The sequence below is a fragment of the Corythoichthys intestinalis genome, chromosome 18 (assembly GCF_030265065.1).
Source record: "Corythoichthys intestinalis isolate RoL2023-P3 chromosome 18, ASM3026506v1, whole genome shotgun sequence".
Taxonomy (NCBI): domain Eukaryota; kingdom Metazoa; phylum Chordata; class Actinopteri; order Syngnathiformes; family Syngnathidae; genus Corythoichthys; species Corythoichthys intestinalis.
In genome coordinates this window covers 12,870,955-12,890,394 of record NC_080412.1, presented here as the reverse complement: position 1 = coordinate 12,890,394, position 19,440 = coordinate 12,870,955, and the positions used below count along the sequence as shown (strand labels likewise).

The window sequence follows — 19,440 nt, the reverse complement described above, 5'->3', positions numbered from 1 at the left end:
CAAAAACCACCTTAAAACTGACAAAAAACCCCAACCTTAAATTCCCTTGTTTTCAGTGTAAATCTACAAGAAATAAGTGAAATTTTCTGCCAGTGCTTCAAGTAAATTTTACTCAGATTTCTTGAAATAAGAAAAATAGCTAGCTGAAAATAAACTGAGCAGACTTATTTTGTGTTCTTAATTCAAGATTATATTGTTCAGAACATTATTTGAAAGCATTTTTTTCTTGATTTAGGTGAAAAATTACTGACATTTAGATGTATGGGCTTAATAGCAAATGGCAATATTTACTAAAAGTAAGTGGAAGAATCTGATGCAATAATCTGTTAACTAGCCTTAAAAACTCAAAACAAGATGAAAAAAATTAATCGACTAGATCTAAGAAATATTATCAGATTAAGACATTATACTGTAAATGTGCAGTGTGAAATTTAGTATAAGTCAATACAGAATTATTCTGCATTAATCATTTAGTCTATCAATTAATTAGGTTCGTATTAGTGAGAAATGTAGCCCTGACCGATGTTCACCAAATCTGTTTGGTCTTATTAATGTCCTGTCCCCAGTAATAAGTGTACATAGAGGTTATGCTGTTATATCGTCCCTACCAATATTGAGACCAAACAACTACGCCCTTGAGTCAGACACTCCTTAACAATATTTATGCCCACCTGTTATCGGTAAGAATGAATAGGGGAATGAACTCCTCTAAAACTTGAGAAGTTTTTTTTAATGTTTGTTCAATATGTTCAAGAATGATACTCGTATAAAGTCGATGGTAAGTGCCATTTTTCAACATTAGTACATTGCCTTAGCTAATGTGCTGATCACTTATGCTAGCAGAGGACAGAAGTTAGATAGCCTACTTTTCTTCTCATAAAGCTAACATCTTTATGGATGCTCATGTCATGTCAGTGATCATGAAACTTCAAATCCTGGCTGGTATTACCGTAATTAGTAGCCGAAATGATGCTTGAATTTTAATGCCGTATCGGGGCTGCTTCGGATCTTATTATCAGTATCGGTATCGGTGCAAGACTAGGGTATCCATCACAAATGGCTCGCCGACTCACGACATCATCCTTACATGGGCTTTGCAGATCCTTACGGAGCAGGTGTGCACGCAGGTGGTCCACAAGCCACACCCAGAACCGGACTCTACCATCAAGATCCAGAATCCCAGTGAGTAACCTGCGTGTGGATGTTACTAATGATGCGGTTCGTAATTTTACTCATGTGCTTATTTAGTGATCCTGAAAGTGGTCGCCACGCTACTGAAGAATTCGTCTCCCAGCGCCGAGCTGATGGAAGTCAGGAGACTTTTCCTCTCGGACATGATCAAACTTTTCAGCAACAGCAGAGAAAACAGACGGTACTCGTCACACCGCTCCTAAGGCTTTACCAAGCATATGTTGAGTTGTGTTCGTTGCTGTGGCTCAATGATTTATAGAGCAGGTAGTTTCTGTTCATTTAAACAAGTGTTTTTCAACCTTTTCTGAGTCACGGCACGTTTATACATCGGAAAAATCCAGCAGCACACCGCAAACCAAAAATGTTCCAAAATTACTTTCTGTACAGTAAATTTAAAATTATAGAATAATTTCTTAATCATTTCTTGATATTTATACTTACTCTGTGTGAAACTTGAGCCTATTTAGATGAACACAAAGCAGATATCCTGGCAGGAATCTTCGTCAACAGCTCTCAGTCTCTCTGTTTTTATTTTTTTTTTTTATAGCAGTTAGGCTTGAACAGCTCAGAATTATCAGACAGGGGGACTTAAAAGCAATGTCTTTAACCGCATCAGGGCTGAGCATCTCGAGAACAATGGCTGTGCAGGCAGGTAGTATTAAGGTCTCCGCCACAGCGTGGGACTTTTTTGATTAAGCAACAAGTTCAGCAAAAAGATAGATGGCTTTGATGGCTTTCTCATTTACATTTGTAGTTTTTCTAAAAAAAAGTGGTCTGTTTCTGTGTTTTCACAAAAGCTAACAAAATAGTCCATCAACTTGTTTTGGAGCAACGGGTGTTTCATTTTGAGAGGACGTTTAGGATAGGTGCTCGTGTCGCGTTCAAGAACTGCTCGGATTTCTAGCCATCAGCCACCTTGCTGTCCTCGACAATGTGTTGGAATAAAACACAGGGGGAAGATTGACGGTCGTCACATAAAGATAAAATCGAAAGGACACTTTCGTGTATATTGACTCTTGACGAGTCTAATCAAATGATCTACAGTAGATATGCTGTGGTCCACATTGTCGTGGACAGCAAGGTGGCTGATGTCTAGAAATCTGAGCAGTTATTGAATGCAACAAGAGCAACATTTCGCTCATCTCATCTGCACACGACCACAACTTTCTATCTACTCCTTCCTTCCTACTGCAACTCCGCCCGACCATGTAAAAAAAAAAAAAAAAAAAATTAAAAAGCGTTATTGGATAATTTCTCGCAGCACATCTGACGATCTCTTACGGCACACTAGTTGCAGATAGGTAGAAAAACACTGATTTAAACGATTTAAAGACCTGCCGTCCACAAATATGGACATCACATTTTGAGTTATGTAGACCCCAATATTAACATTTGGTATCGTACAAATGTACATATGTGGACACCAAGTCTCAATTAAAACTAATTTATTATTTAGTAAAAAGAAACTAAGTTTATCAATTTCAAACATAAATTAAAAAAAAGTATTTATTTTGAACTTGTTGCCTGCCATTGACAACAATTTAAACTGGCTGTAAATGCTCATGTTTCAATCCCAGAACTAGGCGTCCAATCCATTTTGACTGAATGGGGCGAATGAACGAATGTCTCCACTTGTACATGGTGCTTTTTTGCATTTCAGCTGCCTGCTCCAGTGCTCTGTGTGGCAGGACTGGATGTTCTCACTGGGCTACATCAACCCAAAGAATCCCGAGGAGCAGAAGATCACTGAGATGGTATACAACATCTTCAGGATCTTGCTATACCACGCCATCAAATACGAGTGGGGCGGATGGAGGGTCTGGGTGGACACGCTCTCCATAGCGCATTCCAAGGTCTGTGCATGAAACTATGTTAGAGGGGTATGCATCCTCGTAGGTCATTTCTAATATGGCTTAAATTGCCGTGAGTTCAGGTGACGTACGAAGCCCACAAAGAGTACCTGGCCAAGATGTATGAGGAGTACCAGCGTCAGGAGGAGGAAAATATGAAAAAGGGCAAAAAAGGCTCAGTGTCCACCATCTCTGGCCTGTCGGCTTCGCCGGCGCCAGTGGTCAACGGCAACCTGGAGATGGAAGATGCCACGCAAACGCCTGAGAGCGAGGCAGAGTATAGCGAGGGCGCAGGTGGCGGGACCGGGGGCGATTCGTCCCGCAACCTGCTGGCCGACGGTGCCGTCAAGAGGGGCGAGACAGAACAAGGTGCCGGCGTGAGGGTGGAGGTCCACGACTTGCTGGTGGACATCAAAGCCGAGAAGGTGGAGGCCACTGAGGTCAAGTTGGATGACTTAGACTTGAGTCCCGAAGGCCTCAGCGGGGGCAGGGGCGGAGGTGGGTCCTTGGAGAACGGACCGCTTGTGGAGGTAGACTCGCTCCTGGACAGCGCCTACTGTGCGGTGGTACAGAACCTCAATGGCACCCTGGTACCCAAAGAAGACAATGCTGCCGCGGCACCGGGTGTCCACGTGCCGCCAGGTTTGGGTCTCTCAGGGGTCACCTTGGATGACGACGGCATCATGGGGCCCCTCATCACGCTGGCTGACGAGAAAGACAGCGTTCCCAACAATAACGGATTCCTCTTCGGCAAGGTAAGAACACTTTTTATGCTAAGAAAATCCAACATATTTCCATTGTCCAAACTACAGACTAACCACCCAACAAAGCTTGACCAACTAATTAGCCTAATCAGCCACTCGAAGAGCCATATGAAAGATAGCACTGGGCGATAAACTGATTTTATAAATTAATTCGAGTTTTTTAATGGAGTGTGTTCAAAAATGATTTTGATTTTTTACCAGAAAGATCTCTACGATGAGAGTGTTTCATTTTGAAGTTATTACTTTGCATTTGGGAGTTGACATCACAGATAGGAAGAGAGGAAAGGATATTTAAGACGAACCTTTGTATTTTATTTACATTTTCTTCAATATTTGACATTTTGTAACCCTTTATAGGACAAGTGGTTATTTTTGGTGTTTAAAAAAAAAACAAAAAAAAACATAGACCTGCTGTCCACAATCCACATACGTGGCCATGACAGTATTGGTCATGCAAGCTGCAATGTTAACATGATCATGACCCAAAGAGTGATGCCCAAGCCAGACCTCAATTATGATATATTTTAGTGCTGCAACGATTAATCGATTAACTCGAGTATTCGATTAGATAAAAATCAAATTAAATTTTGCTGCTTCGAATATTCGTTTAATTAAAGTGCCATTGTAATGGTCTGTTTTGAAAGTGTTTGCATTTAGTTTTTTTAAAAAATTTGGGTGGATACACTGCCCTTTTGTCTGCCTCATTTCATATGACTGAATCCAGCTGCTCCCTGCTAAGACCAACATAAGCAAAGTTTTTTTATGAGCTAATGTGTTTTTTTTTTTTTTTTTTGGTGATTTAGTTTATTGGTATATTTAGCCCTTTTTGTGGAAATCTGTGTCTGAACCATTTGTTAAGACAATTGTAAAAACAAAAAAATAGAAAAAAAACGTTAGCATTTTATAGCATTTAAACTAGTCGACTTTTGCGATGTAAGTTAGCTAATTGTGCTTTTGTTTTACATAGATCCTCATGTACAGGGTGACCCAAAAAAAAGTTTACACTGCCGTAATACAACTTAAATGCCATGTTTATTCATCTTAGAATTAGAATTTAATCACAAATTATACATTATTGTAAAGAACATGTATAGTACACTCCATTTTTCAATGTGTCCTCCCTTAAGTGTCACAACAGCCTCCAGGCGCCTGCGGAACGCTTGACAGGTCTTCTTTATGTAGGATGCTGTCATTTTTTCCCAAGATCTAACAACGGACCTCTCCAAGGCTGCCACAGAAGTTTGTGGCTTCTTACAGGCACTGTCCTCCACAGTTGCCCATATGCTATAATCCAGGGGATTGAGATCTGGACTCTGGGGTGGCCACATATCACCTTGTCAATCAACTTTTTGGTCCGCACAGATCGGGTTTTCCAGACCCAGGTTTTCGTGAGGCTGTTCCAGTATCTTTCAGCTTCTATTTAACTTTGTAGACTGCACATCTGGATATTCTCAGATTTGCTGCAATCTCAGTAGGTGTCAGACCGGCACGCAGCAATTCAGGTACAGCTAAAGTTTTCTTCATTTTCAGCAGAAGCACAGGAATTGTAGAGACGAGAGATTACCAGCTGCATTGAGTGACCTTAAAGAGCATACGACACCAGAAAAAAAGTCTTAAATGGCATTATTATGTGAATTAGAATCATATTTTGAGACGATTTGACTATATACAACAATTTAGCAAAGCGCAGATGACGAGAAATTAGTCTTTTAATCTGCCGGTTAGCCACGCCTACAATTATAGGGCTTTAGCGTCCCCAACAGGTGGATGACGTCAGCGGTAGACTAGGCTCATCGGTTTTACTTTTCAGCCCATTGAGGGGGAATTGTTCAGAACGAGGAAAACGAGACGAAGAGAGCTGCAAAATGTCATTGTTTCAGTCTCTCTACTCCCAATATTTTTACAGGATATTCTTTTTATCCAAGTATTTTCCCCAATAGCTATATAAATGGCTTGAGAAGGACCAGTCAGCCCGTCGAGGGGGAACTATTCACAATGAGGAAAACGCGACGAAGAGAGCGGCAAAATGTCATTGTTTCTGTCTCTTTACTTCAATATTTTTACAGGATATTCTTTTTATCCAAGTATTTTTCCCCAATAGCTATATAAATGGCTTGAGAAGGACCAGTCAGCCCGTCGAGGGGGAACTATTCACAATGAGGAAAACGCGACGAAGAGAGCGGCAAAATGTCATTGTTTCTGTCTCTTTACTTCAATGTTTTTACAGGATATTCTTTTTACCCAAGTACTTTCCCCAATTGCTAAATAAATGGCATGGTCATGACAAATAACTTGTGCTAAATAGAATATAAAATAATAAAAATCCATTTATTCAAGACGACATGGCAAAATTACTCCATAATGGTCAAAACAGTCGACTTTACCTTTACTGTCACACCTGCCGAACGATATTTTATGACACCTAAATCGGACATATGTCATTTCCCTTCCCCGGCTTCGGAGAATGTAAACAGACCAGAAGGAGTGACAGCTAGCCGACATGCTAACCCGAACCGAGGGATGTTTCAAAGTCTTCGAAGTGGAAAATCACACATAACTAGCCTGGATTATTTGACATGACGACCCGGTTGTCGAGTTTCTTTGCGGATCGGCAAACCGCCCGGCGGAGAGCAGTTTACAGTTCGTTCCCTGGAGGAGGGTGGCTGGAATTGTTGTGTAGCTAACGTGCTAACAGCTAACTGCTAATGAGCGTGAGGATAGCTTTTTACATGCCTATCAATGATCAAACGTAAGTAGTCCTTTATTTAAAGGAATTTTATAGTGTTTACTTTGTAATCACTGTATTCGTATTTGACATAATACAAAACAAGATGTTTACTCACTTCCTTGTAAGTCCAATGGTCCCACAGTAAATATCCACGGTGAATGGGAACCTTTTGAAACTCCAAAAAGGCGCATACGCCTCTCCCGCATACAGAATGATTTTTCTGCAGCCGTTTGGCTGGCGTGATGCAAAAAATAAAAGTATTAATCCGCAAAATCAGCTGAATTCTTCGTCCTCATACACAACAGTACACTGTAGCGTGAAGAGGACGTCTTCTACCGTACACGTCACAGCGCCCTCCTCCTCAATGCGAGACCGAAGCCGGAAGTCACTCATTTTCCTGGCGCGGGATTCAAAAAACTAAATAAATATAGCGATCGCTTCCACACACATCCAAGCGGTCCATATCATTCAGGAGCATAAAATACCGCGTGTATTATGAAATAAACATGCTTTTTCGTGTCACAAGCACTTTAATGAATCACTTAAGCATGACAACCTATTTAGATATGTTTCAATGGCTTTTAAACAAGCAGTCAACTGAGTGTAAACTTTTTATTGGGTCACCCTGTATACATTTTTAATACCGTTTGAGGCCCAGCTCAGGTATTATAATTTTTTTATGTTCCTTATCCGATTACTTGATTATTCGAACTAACTAGTCCATCAATTAATTGACTACTAAAATAATCGATAGCTGAAGCCCTAATATATTTTATTATTATTAAACCTTACTGTATTTTAAAATACTTTTAATAAATAATATTATAAATGAATAAAAATTTTAATATAGCATTGAAAAATAAGCACTTTTACTTTTGAACATTTTTTAAATTTTATTTTAAGGCCAAATCCAGCCCTAATTGAAACCGTGCTTCTTCCAGGTTGACGAGAAGCTTCTTCCTGCTCTGGCTGCCACCGATGCCCTAGTCTTACCCGGTCCGGATCAGCCCGCTCCAGCAGCAGCCACCAATTCCAGTGACGACCTCGGTCTGTTGGCCCACATGACCAGCTGCAGCTCGGCTGGCAACCTCCCTGAGGACGGGCCCTTTAAGATCCAAAGCCCGCTGGCCGACATCAGCTCCATTGCCGAGGCCCAGAACCAAGCGGCGTCTCGGGCCGACTTCCCCGAGGGTGGCGGTGCTACCTCGACGACGGGTGCTGAAAGCGACGCTTCGGGTCACAAGGCTGGGGGAGGCACAGACACGGCCAGCGTAACGTCCGATACCGAGAGGTCGGATGATGGCAAAGAGAAGAAGATATCAACCACATCAACCACACAGGTGATTCGTGGTTTAAAATGCACTTCAGTCATTTTGCAATATTTTGCAATAATATTTATTTATATCAATATTCTTTTTAATAATTGTGAAATAGTGAAGCTTGGTGTCATTGAAGACCAATTGTAGTCCGCCTCTCAAAGCATACACTGCTGGCCAAAAATATTGGCACCCCTGCAATTCTGTCAGATAATGCTCAATTTCTCCCAGAAAATGATGGCAATTACAAATGCTTTGGTAGTAATATCTTCATTTTGCTTGCAATGAAAAAAAGGGAATGCAAAAAAAATTAAATCCTTATCATTTTACAAAAAACTCCAAAAATGGGCCGGACAAAAGTATTGCCACCCTCAGCCTAATACTTAGTAGCACAATCTTTAGACAAAATAACTGTGAACAACCGCTTCCAGTATCCATCAATGAGTTTCTTCAGGCATGAAAATCTCTCACCTTTCGGCGATATTCGCCGTTTTGTAGTCAAAAAGGATGACTTACGTGAATCGTGTAGATCCGAGGAGAAAAGTTTTAAGGGGGATGGGGGGGTCGGGTGTAGGCATGTGCCGGTTACCTTCACGGTTTACCATGCTATGAAAACGTCGCGGTTACAAAACCACTAAAATTTTCCGTCATAGAGTAGTACGTATTCGTTATTTTTCATGTGTCAAAAATGCAGCCAGAAGTGGCTTGGCGCGGCAGCGCTTACCCCTTCCCCTGTTTGATGCTGCGTGTGTCAGTGACGCAATTCCAGCAAACCCAAAAATAAACACTCGAAACACAAGGCGTAAATTCTTCAATTTATTGATCTCTCAAATCGTTGTAACGGAAATATACCAAATGAATACATTTAAAACGTACAATCGTATTTTTCCACGTGTGAGTAGCTTCAACAGTTTAGCTTCTTGAAAAAGTTCGCCAAAAACAAAACGCACATTTTCCTTTCAAATTCAATACACAAAGTTACTAAAAACTTACAAAGACGAATGATAGGCAAGGCTTAGCTAGGAGAGCAACTTCATTGAGGTTAATCACAGCCGCTGAGAGAGAAACAAGTTTGTATGCAGGGGGGAAAAAAAAAGAGAGCGTCAAAGATCGCTGATTGCGACAGATGATCTTGTCCTAAGCACAAATTCACGTTCGCTGGACGAGATGAGGTCTCACTCCCAATTTTTTTTAGATGAATGCATTTGCCAGCATAGTGAATTTGGTGAGTAATGGTTTCAAACGTTTTCATATTTTGCAGTATGACAAAGTTACTGCCATTCGTTGCAGCTTGCGTTGAACACTGCCAGAGCTAGCCAAATCTCCAGTGAAAAACTAGCTCCCGTTAAGTTAGCGTCAAGCTTGTGTATTTAACAGTAATTGTTATGTCCTCTGGTCTTATGTTGACTACTTTTTGGGTTTAATTTCTTTCTAAGATTGTACATTGTTCATCCGTCCACAGGATGTCGCTATTCTAACTCAGAATCTTAAGTTTTTCTTTGGTATTGCTGTTTGCGCTCGGCTTCCCCTAGTGGCGACTTGCTGTAAGCAGCAGGCAGAAAGAACTTTTTGTTTCAGTTGGAAAAGAGGCCTTGAGGTGTTAAGACGTTGCACACCTCCTCTGCACCATACATCGTTGGGAACCCTTGACAAAACAAAATCTGTAAGTTTGTACGTTTTAACAATGGGTTAGATGTAATTTTGGTGTGTCTATTCTGTTATTTTGTTGTTATTTATGTATGTTTCAGTTTTACCACACACACACACACACGCGCACACGTTCACGCGAAGAAATAAATGAGAGGAAGGAGTTTGGGCCTCCATTTTTCTTTGTTGGTTTAGCTCGCTGCCAAAGTCGAGTAGCCATACGCTCGGCTGAGGGCAGAAGAGTAAAAAGATTTTCAACACATCAAGCACCCAAGATGTCTCAACAAGAAGTTTCACCACCTATCAGCCAAGTGGTCACCAGGTCGGAGGCCAGTCATTCTCATTCTTCACGCCGGTCCAGAACGAGTCAAGCTGCTGCACAAGCACGAGCAGACGCCGAAGCTGCCTACGCCAGAGCACGGTACGCCAAACGCCAAATCGACATGGAGGTCGAGAAGGCACGCATCGAGGCAACACTACACGCTCTGAAGACGGAAGGTGAAGCAGAAGCAGCGCTCGCCGCAGCTAAAGTTTGGGAGGCGACTTTCGAAGAAGAGGAGCGCGCCAAAGTCGACCTCAGCGAGCAAGGGGTATTTTCCAAGACACCCCCCTCCATCAGGCGTGCACAAGAGTATGTGCATGCTCACTTTGACGACCAGCGTGTCCAAGCAGATGGCACACAAACGCCAAACAATGAGCACCTGGTTAGGCACAATGACTCTCAACAACCAGAAAATAGCCCAAAATCAGCTGGTGCTTTTCCACATGTGCGTCACATCGACATCGCTGACGAAGAGCATCTCCAATCTCATCGTGCGAGAACGGACATCTCACACCAGCCTACACCTTCAGCAACCCCACAAAGTGAACTGTCCAATTTAGCAGCCTATCTAGCACGGCGTGATCTGCTGACATCGGGGTTCAAGGTTTTCGACAACCGGCCAGAGTCCTACCTGTCCTGGAAGTCCATGTTCTGCAACGCGACGGAAGGCCTCAATCTCAAGCCCAGCGAAGAGCTCGACCTTCTCACCAAGTGGCTCGGCGGGGAGTCTCTTCAACACGCTCAGAGGATCAGGGCGGTCCACGTGAGTAATCCACAGGCAGGTCTCCAACGTCTGTGGCAGCGGCTAGACAAGACTTATGGCTCTCCAGAGGTAATTGAATCCTCACTCTTCCAACGGTTGCAGACTTTTCCAAGAATCTCCAACAAAGACACTCACTTACTGCAGGAGCTTGCTGATCTTCTGTTAGAGCTATCGTATGCCAAAAGTGAAAGTTATTTGCCGGGTCTTAGCTTTCTCGACACACCAAGGGGCATAAACCCGATAGTTGAAAAACTCCCATATGGACTCCAGGAGTCATGGGTTACACAAGGTACCAAATACAAAAGGGAAAACGGTGCAGTCTATCCACCTTTTTCGTATTTTGTGCGGTTCGTAAATGACTACGCTGAAATGAGAACAGACCCTAGCTTTATGTTACAGTGTTCAAACGTAATAAATCCAAGGGTTGATAAGACATCAGTAAGACGAGACAAATACAGAGTTCCATTGGCGGTGAATAAAATAGAGATCAGTCCGGCTAAATTGACAGCACTCGATCCAGACAAACGATGTCCTATCCACCAAAAACCACATTCACTCGTCAAATGCAGGGGGTTTAGAATGAAAACACTAGACGAAAGAAAGAACATTCTCAAAGAGCACGCCATTTGTTTTAAATGTTGTGCGTCCACAAATCACAGGGCTCGAGACTGTAAAGCTATTATCCAATGCTCAGAATGTGATAGCGATGCTCATGTGTCTGCCATGCATGTCGGTCCACCTCCATGGACACCTCAAGACTTTAATCCCCCAACCCAGAGTCACGGCGGGGAGTCTGAGGGCCCAAATCCTGTGAACACAGCCAGTTGCACAGAAGTATGTGGGCAAGGCGTAAAAGGAAAATCATGCTCAAAGATCTGTTTAGTTAATGTATATCGCCGAACTTCTCCAGAAAAGAAAAAGAGGGTATATGCCATGTTGGATGATCAGAGCAATTCATCCTTAGCCAGATCTGCGTTTTTTGACATGTTTAATGTGCAAGGTACCATATTCCCATACACCATGAGAACATGTGCAGGTTTATCAGAGACACAAGGTCGTAAAGCTGATGGCTTTGTTGTAGAAGATGTAGATGGTAAGGTCTCCATGATGCTGCCTACAATAACAGAATGTGATCAGATTCCAGATAATAGAGACGAAATTCCCAGCCCTGAGGTAGCAGCAGCTCACCCTCATTTGCGATCAATCGCTTCACAGATTCCTCCTCTCGACCCATCGGCAGACATTCTTCTGCTCCTGGGAAGGGACATCATTCAGGCTCATAAAGTTCGTGGTCAGGTAAATGGGCCAAACAATGCACCTCATGCCCAGCGTCTCGATTTAGGATGGGTTGTCATAGGTGATGTCTGTCTCTCTGGAGCTCATAAACCCACATTGAACTCATTTAAGACGAACGTTCTAAACAGTGGACGTCCCACGTTCCTCAGTCCTTGCGAAAACACAATCGTTATCAAAGAGAAATACACCAAAAACGATCCACTAAACACACAAGCGGAACTAGGACAACATATTTTCCAACAAACAACAAATGACGACAAAGTTGCACTTTCGGCAGAAGATGCGTTGTTCCTAGACATTATGCACAACAACTTTGCTAAAGATGAGGCGAATAACTGGGTAGCTCCACTTCCATTCCGCTCACCTAGGCGGCGCCTACCTGACAATCGGGAGCAGGCCTACAATCGTTTAATGTCGCTCCGCAAAACGCTGAGAAGAAAACCTGAAATGAGAGCGCATTACGCTGAGTTTATGGAGAAAATATTCAGCAAGGGCCATGCCGAACCAGCGCCCGCACTGGCGCCAGATCAAGAGTGCTGGTATCTCCCTAGTTTTGGCGTTTACCACCCGCAAAAGCCAGAAAAAATTAGGGTAGTCTTTGATTCGAGTGCTCAACTTGACAATGTTTCTCTCAATGACGTGCTCCTCAAGGGACCAGATCTTAACAACACTCTCGTAGGAGTTCTGATGCGGTTTAGGTCCGACCCATACGCCGTTATGGCAGATGTGGAGCATATGTTTCACAACTTTGTAGTACGAGAAGACCACCGTAACTACCTTCGTTTCTTGTGGTTCCAAAATCATGACCTTGATGGAAAAGTGCAAGAATTTAGGATGACTGTCCATGTGTTTGGTAATTGTCCTTCCCCATCAGTCGCCATCTTTGGACTGAAAAGAACAGCCATAGAAGGAGAAATGGAATTTGGCAGTGACGCAAAAGAATTCATTGAACGGCACTTCTATGTAGATGATGGGCTAAAGTCATTCTCTTCCATAGAGCAGGCCATTGATGTTCTTAGTAGGGCACAGAAGATGCTGGCTCAGTGTAACATACGCCTGCACAAAATCTCATCCAATTGTCCTCTCATAACAGGAGCCTTTCCAACCGAAGATCGTGCTGTAGGCATGCAAGGTCTTGACATTGGGCAGACTACCCCACCAATGCAGCGCAGTTTGGGCTTAGGATGGGAGCTGTCGACTGACCAATTCAAGTTCCAAGTAAGAGTAAATGAAAGGCCGTTCACAAAAAGGGGAGTTCTGTCAGTTATCAACAGTGTGTTCGACCCACTTGGTTTTGCTATTCCAGTAATCGTAGGGGGTAGAACCATACTCGGAGACATTTCCACAAATGTTTCAGAGTGGGACACTGAACTGCCAAAAGACAAATTAGAACAGTGGCAAAAGTGGAAAAGTTCCCTCGAACACCTACAACATCTTGAAATTCCCAGAATGTACACTTCAATACCGCTGTCTGCAGCCCAAAGAATAGAGATTGACGTTTTTTGTGATGCTTCCACAAAAGCCGTAGGTGCGGTAGCATACCTCAAACTCACAAATGAGGACGGACACAGCGAAGTGGGATTCCTCCTCGGCAAAGCACGTTTAGCTCCTAAACCAGACATCACCATACCCCGACTTGAACTCTGTGCAGCAGTCCTGGCCGTGGAAGTAGCAGAGTTGGTTCTAGAGGAGCTGGATGTCACAGTCGATCAGGTGAATCTTTACACAGACTCAAAGGTAGTGCTTGGGTACATCTCAAACACCAAGAGACGCTTTCACGTTTATGTGCACAACAGAGTCGAACGCATCAGGCGCTTTGCACAAACTCACCAGTGGCATTACGTGCCCACACACTTAAATCCGGCAGACCATGCCACACGAGCGTTGCCCGCTGAGCAGCTCTCCAGCTCCACCTGGCTCAGAGGCCCAGCTTTCCTCTCCAGGTTGGACCAAAGTCAAGTTCGAAGTCAAACCTTCGATCTCATAGACCCAGAGACTGACTGTGAGTTGCGTCCTGAGGTAACAACTTGCACTACCACCCTATCAAAAGGCCAGTTTAATAGTGCCAGATTTGAAAGGTTTTCAAGTTGGAAGGTGCTGCAAAAGGCTATTGCAAAACTCCAACATATAGCTCAATCATTCAAGAACAACTCTGAGGTTTCCTGTCGTGGCTGGCACAACTGCAACAAACATTTAACTGAAAAGTCACTGCAACTAGCCAAGACCACGATCATTCGCACCGTTCAAAGAGAGGTCTTCGCAGAAGATATTGGATGCATTGAAAAAGGCACAGCTTTAAAAAACTCAAGTCCACTCAGCAAACTGAATCCATTTGTTGACACGCAAGGGCTCCTTAAAGTTGGAGGCCGACTAAAGAAAGCACAGTTGTCTGCAGAAGAAACCAATCCCATACTAATCCCTGGAAAGCACCATCTTGCTCAGCTCATAATAAGACACTTTCACGAAAAATTATGTCACCAGGGAAGGCATTTCACGGAGGGAGCAGTCAGAGCAGGGGGCTTTTGGATTGTGGGAGGAAAAAGAGCAGTAAGCAGTGTGATTTTCAAGTGCATCACATGCCGCAAATTAAGGGGCAGGCAACCTGAACAGATCATGGCTGAGCTACCTGAAGACAGGCTGTCCACGGACCCTCCTTTCACAAATGTAGGCCTTGATGTGTTCGGTCCCTGGTCCGTTACAGTGAGAAAAACGCGTGGTGCTAATGCAGATGCTAAAAGATGGGCAGTCATATTCACCTGCATGAGTACACGTGCAATTCATATTGAAGTGATTGAGTCAATGGACACATCGTCGTTCATTAATGCACTGCGTCGTTTCTTTGCCATCCGAGGTGGTGCCAAACTCTTGAGATCTGATTGTGGGACAAATTTTGTGAGTGCCTGCAAAGAGCTCCAAATAGACAAACTAGGCTGTCACAATGACAAAATAGGCACATTCTTGAAAGACAGTGCGTGCAAATGGCAGTTCAATCCTCCACATGCATCCCATATGGCTGGTTCCTGGGAACGCATGATCGGCGTCACCCGAAAAATCCTCAATGCAATGCTCCTTGAACATCCATATGGGAAGCTCACACATGAAGTACTCGTGACATTGTTAGCTGAAGTCACCGCAATTGTAAATGCCCGTCCGCTAACAGCCGTTTCTACAGATCCCGAAAACCCAGTCATTCTTACTCCTGCGATGCTACTCACGCAAAAGGTTGGCACACCACCGATTCCACCAGGGCAGTTTCAGACCAGTGACCTATTCAAAGCCCAATGGAAGCGCGTGCAGTACTTAGCTAATGTTTTCTGGAGTCGTTGGCAGAAAGAATACATCGCAGGCTTGCAGGTTCGTCGCAAGTGGAAAATAAAAAAGCCGAACCTTCAAATGGGCGACGTTGTTTTAATGAGGGAGTCTCTAGAACATAGGAATAATTGGCCACTCGGACTGATCACAAAATCTTTCCCAAGTGAGGACGGTAATGTCAGAAAAGTTGAGGTTAAGATTTGCCGAAACGGCGAGAATAGGTTTTACATTCGCCCAATTCGTGAAGTTGTGCTTTTGCTGTCTAAGGGTAGCATGTAAAACGAGTTATTGTTGTGTATCGTTCATTAGTTAAGGGCTGACATCTTGCAGATGTCAGGCGGGGAGTGTTATGTCCTCTGGTCTTATGTTGACTACTTTTTGGGTTTAATTTCTTTCTAAGATTGTACATTGTTCATCCGTCCACAGGATGTCGCTATTCTAACTCAGAATCTTAAGTTTTTCTTTGGTATTGCTGTTTGCGCTCGGCTTCCCCTAGTGGCGACTTGCTGTAAGCAGCAGGCAGAAAGAACTTTTTGTTTCAGTTGGAAAAGAGGCCTTGAGGTGTTAAGACGTTGCACACCTCCTCTGCACCATACATCGTTGGGAACCCTTGACAAAACAAAATCTGTAAGTTTGTACGTTTTAACAATGGGTTAGATGTAATTTTGGTGTGTCTATTCTGTTATTTTGTTGTTATTTATGTATGTTTCAGTTTTACCACACACACACACACACGCGCACACGTTCACGCGAAGAAATAAATGAGAGGAAGGAGTTTGGGCCTCCATTTTTCTTTGTTGGTTTAGCTCGCTGCCAAAGTCGAGTAGCCATACGCTCGGCTGAGGGCAGAAGAGTAATATAAAAGCAGTGCTGTCAGTTACACGTTATGTGAGTAATGCGTAACTGTAATCTGATTACTTTCTTTCAGTAAAGAGCAATCTAACGCGTTCATTTTTCTAAATCAGTAATCTGATTAAAGTTACTTTCCTTGATGCCTGTGCGTTACTATTTTGTTGTTGCCCCATAATGTATGTAGAATGAAGAATACTGTAGTCATGGGAGTGACATCACGTGTCACATTTTCTAATCGGGGATGGAAAAAAAACTGGTCACGTGTATTACCATGATGCGTGAGCCGTGAGCGCTGGGAGTTCGTGGCCAAAACAACATAGCCTTGCTACCTCGCCAGGATGCAATGAAATAGGCAGGAGATATACTAAAAACGGGTGCATTTGCACACTGGAAACACAGCCATTACTTCACATTTTTGTCCAGTAAATATGACAAAACATCTCCGTGCGCTGCGAACTTTGCGCTGGCTCAAAAAGACTGTCGACCGCTATAAGCATCCAATTCAAGCACCACTTGGAATTACAGCACAACACGTAACACGACAGCCAGGACTTTTTCATACTGCTCGTGTTCAATCCTTGGTTACAGCTCAGTTGTTGTTGAAGGTTTTGATAGCATAGGTTTAAAGAAATTCTAAATATCCATCTTGCCTCCTCAGCTGTAGTTTTGGCTAAGCGATGCAAACGGCTGTCTCTAAGGTCACATGATCTGTTCGAAAAATAATTTGGACCCATTATGAAGTACTTTGAAGGATTCTTGTTCATTTCATTCATTTTTGTTGTTTTATTGCTCTAAAACTTTTATAGACAACATTTAATGGCCATATTCACTGGTCTTTATTTTAAAGGGGATGTTCAGAATTTTTTACATTAGGCTTAATCTTTGAGTTAGCCGGGGTTTAATTAGTCGTTGGAGTTGATTTGAACAAATTCTGTGCAGTTTTCCAGTTATTTGTTAGTTTCAGGGCTCCGGAGTGGCTAAGCTAGCGTGAGTCAATGGTGGTTGAAATCAACTCCTTCAACTAATTAAATCCCCACTAACTCGAATCTTAAGCCTCATGTGAAAAATTAAAATAGTCAAATTCGCCTCATGTAGGACGTTTCGCTAACGGAGGACATTTTGGCAGAACGCCGGAACATATTTCCTCCACACCTTTCTCACCTTTTTAACCCCTGACCCATTTTCATGCCTGATCTTACAATGCTCTGCTGGAATTTTAGACCATTCTTCTTTGGCCAGGTCTCTAGGATTTGAAGGGTGCCTTCTCCAAACTGCCATTTTCAGATCTCTCCACAGGTGTTTAATGGGATTCAGGTCTGGACTCATTGCTGGCCACATTAAAAGTGTCCAGTGCTTTCTCTCAACCCATTTTCTAGTGCTTTTTGATGTGTGTTTTGGGTCATTGTCCTGCATGACATCTGAGGGAGACCCAGCTTTCTCACACTGGGCCCTACACTATGCTACAAAATTTGCTGGTAGTCTTCAGACTTCATAATGCCATGCACACGGTCAAGAAGTCCAGTGCCACCTCCGCCGTGTTTGACTGTGGGGACCGTGTTCTTTTCTTTGAAGGCCTCGTTTTCCTGTAAACTCTATATTGATGCCTTTTCCCTAAAAGCTCTACTTTTGCCTCATCTGACCATAGAACATTCTTCCACAACGCTTTTGGCTTTCTCAGGTAAGTTTTGGCAAACTCCAACCTGGCTTTTGTATGTCTCTGGGTCAGAAGTGGGGTCATTCTGGATATCCTACCATCGAGTCCCTTTTTATTCAGACGCCGACGGATAGTATGGGTTGACATTGTTGTACCCTCGGACTGCAGGACAGCTTGAACTTGTTTGGATGTTAGTCGAGGTTCTTTATCCACCATCTGCACAATTTTTCAATGAATCTCTCGTCAATTTTTCCTTTCTGTCCACATCTGGGGCGGTTAGCCACAGTGCCACTGGCTTTACACTTATTGATGACACTGCGCACGGTAAACACAGGAACGTTCAGGTCTTTGGAGATGGACTTGTAGCCTTGCGATTGCCCATGCTTCCTCACAATTTTGCTTCTCAAGTCCTCAGACAGTTTTTTGGTCTTCTTTCGTTTCTCCATGCTCCATGTGGTACACACAAGGACACAGGACAGAGGTTGATTCAACTTTAATCCATTTTAACTGGCTGCAAGTGGGATTTAGTTATTGCCACCACCAGTTATGTGCCACAGGTAAGTAACAGGTGCTGTTAATTGCATAAAATTAGAGCAGCATCACAGGGGGCCAATACTTTTGTATGGCCCATTTTTGGAGTTTATTGTAAAATGATAATGATTTAACTTTTTTTCATTCTCTTCGTTTTTTTTTTCTCATTGCAAGAAAAAAAATGAAGATATTACTACCAAAGCATTTGTAATTGCAATCATTTTCTGGGAGAAATTGAGCATTATCTGACAGAATTGCAGGGGTGCCAATACTTTTGACCAGCAGTGTAGCTGCCATTTACTTCCAATCCATTTTAATTGGGAGGGGCTGGAAGTGATCCTCAGTTGAAATGGTTTGAGCGTGTGTTTCTGTCAATTGGTGTTTTAAATATCAATTTTAAAAAAAGAAACTGTTAGGGTTTTATAGTTCGGTTTCAATTGACACATCATTAACCTTTGATATCAGGCTCTCCACGGCCGCAGCGCCTCACAGCTGGAGCGAGACCTCCGCGTGGATCTGGGATTTAGGGGGATGCCCATGACGGAGGAGCAGAGGCGGCAGTTTAGCCCTGGGCCGCGCACCACCATGTTCCGTATCCCAGAGTTCAAATGGTCGCCCATGCACCAGAGGCTGCTCACCGACCTTCTCTTTGCGCTGGAGACCGACGTGCACGTGTGGAGAAGGTTAGCTCCTTACGCCAGTTACAGTAGCTCTTTTCACAAATTTCTCAACTTGCCATTGAGTGATAAGCGAAACTGCCATTTTTTCTTTTCAGCCACTCTACCAAGTCAGTGATGGACTTTGTCAACAGCAACGAGAACATCATCTTTGTGCACAATACCATCCACCTCATCTCCCAGATGGTGGACAACATCATCATCGCTTGTGGTGGCATCCTGCCGCTCTTGTCCGCCGCCACCTCACCCTCCGTAAGTGGCTCCACACTGTGGCGGGAGAGGGAACACTGCAGCCGCTTCTTGTCATGACAGTGACACCTTGTGGTGGGACCTGTCGTGTTTTATTAATTTGAAAAAATAAATAAAGGAAATCCTTTATGCTTCTTTCCAATCAATTTACCATATTTTTCGGACTATCGAGCTTTATTTTCCCCCAAGTTGATAGTGTACCCTGTGTACGAATTCTGGTTGTAGTTAACTCTTTGACTGCCACAGACGGCAATAGACATCCTATTCTTTTTGATTGGGAGAGTTGCC

The 19,440-nt window shown here is 43.3% G+C and overlaps 1 protein-coding gene across 7 annotated transcripts in view; it reads left to right on the top strand.

The window, feature by feature from the left end:
- Positions 1-19,440, top strand: part of nbeaa (neurobeachin a) — a 145,655-nt gene that overhangs the window by 76,549 nt on the left and 49,666 nt on the right. For all 7 annotated transcript variants that reach the window (XM_057820700.1, XM_057820698.1, XM_057820697.1 and 4 more), the window contains exons 19-25: positions 1,101-1,182; positions 1,249-1,372; positions 2,852-3,044; positions 3,125-3,796; positions 7,475-7,873; positions 18,692-18,909; positions 19,002-19,155. In XM_057820700.1, the coding sequence (XP_057676683.1) occupies positions 1,101-1,182; positions 1,249-1,372; positions 2,852-3,044; positions 3,125-3,796; positions 7,475-7,873; positions 18,692-18,909; positions 19,002-19,155 (1,842 nt within the window). The remainder of the gene's footprint in view (positions 1-1,100; positions 1,183-1,248; positions 1,373-2,851; positions 3,045-3,124; positions 3,797-7,474; positions 7,874-18,691; positions 18,910-19,001; positions 19,156-19,440) is intronic.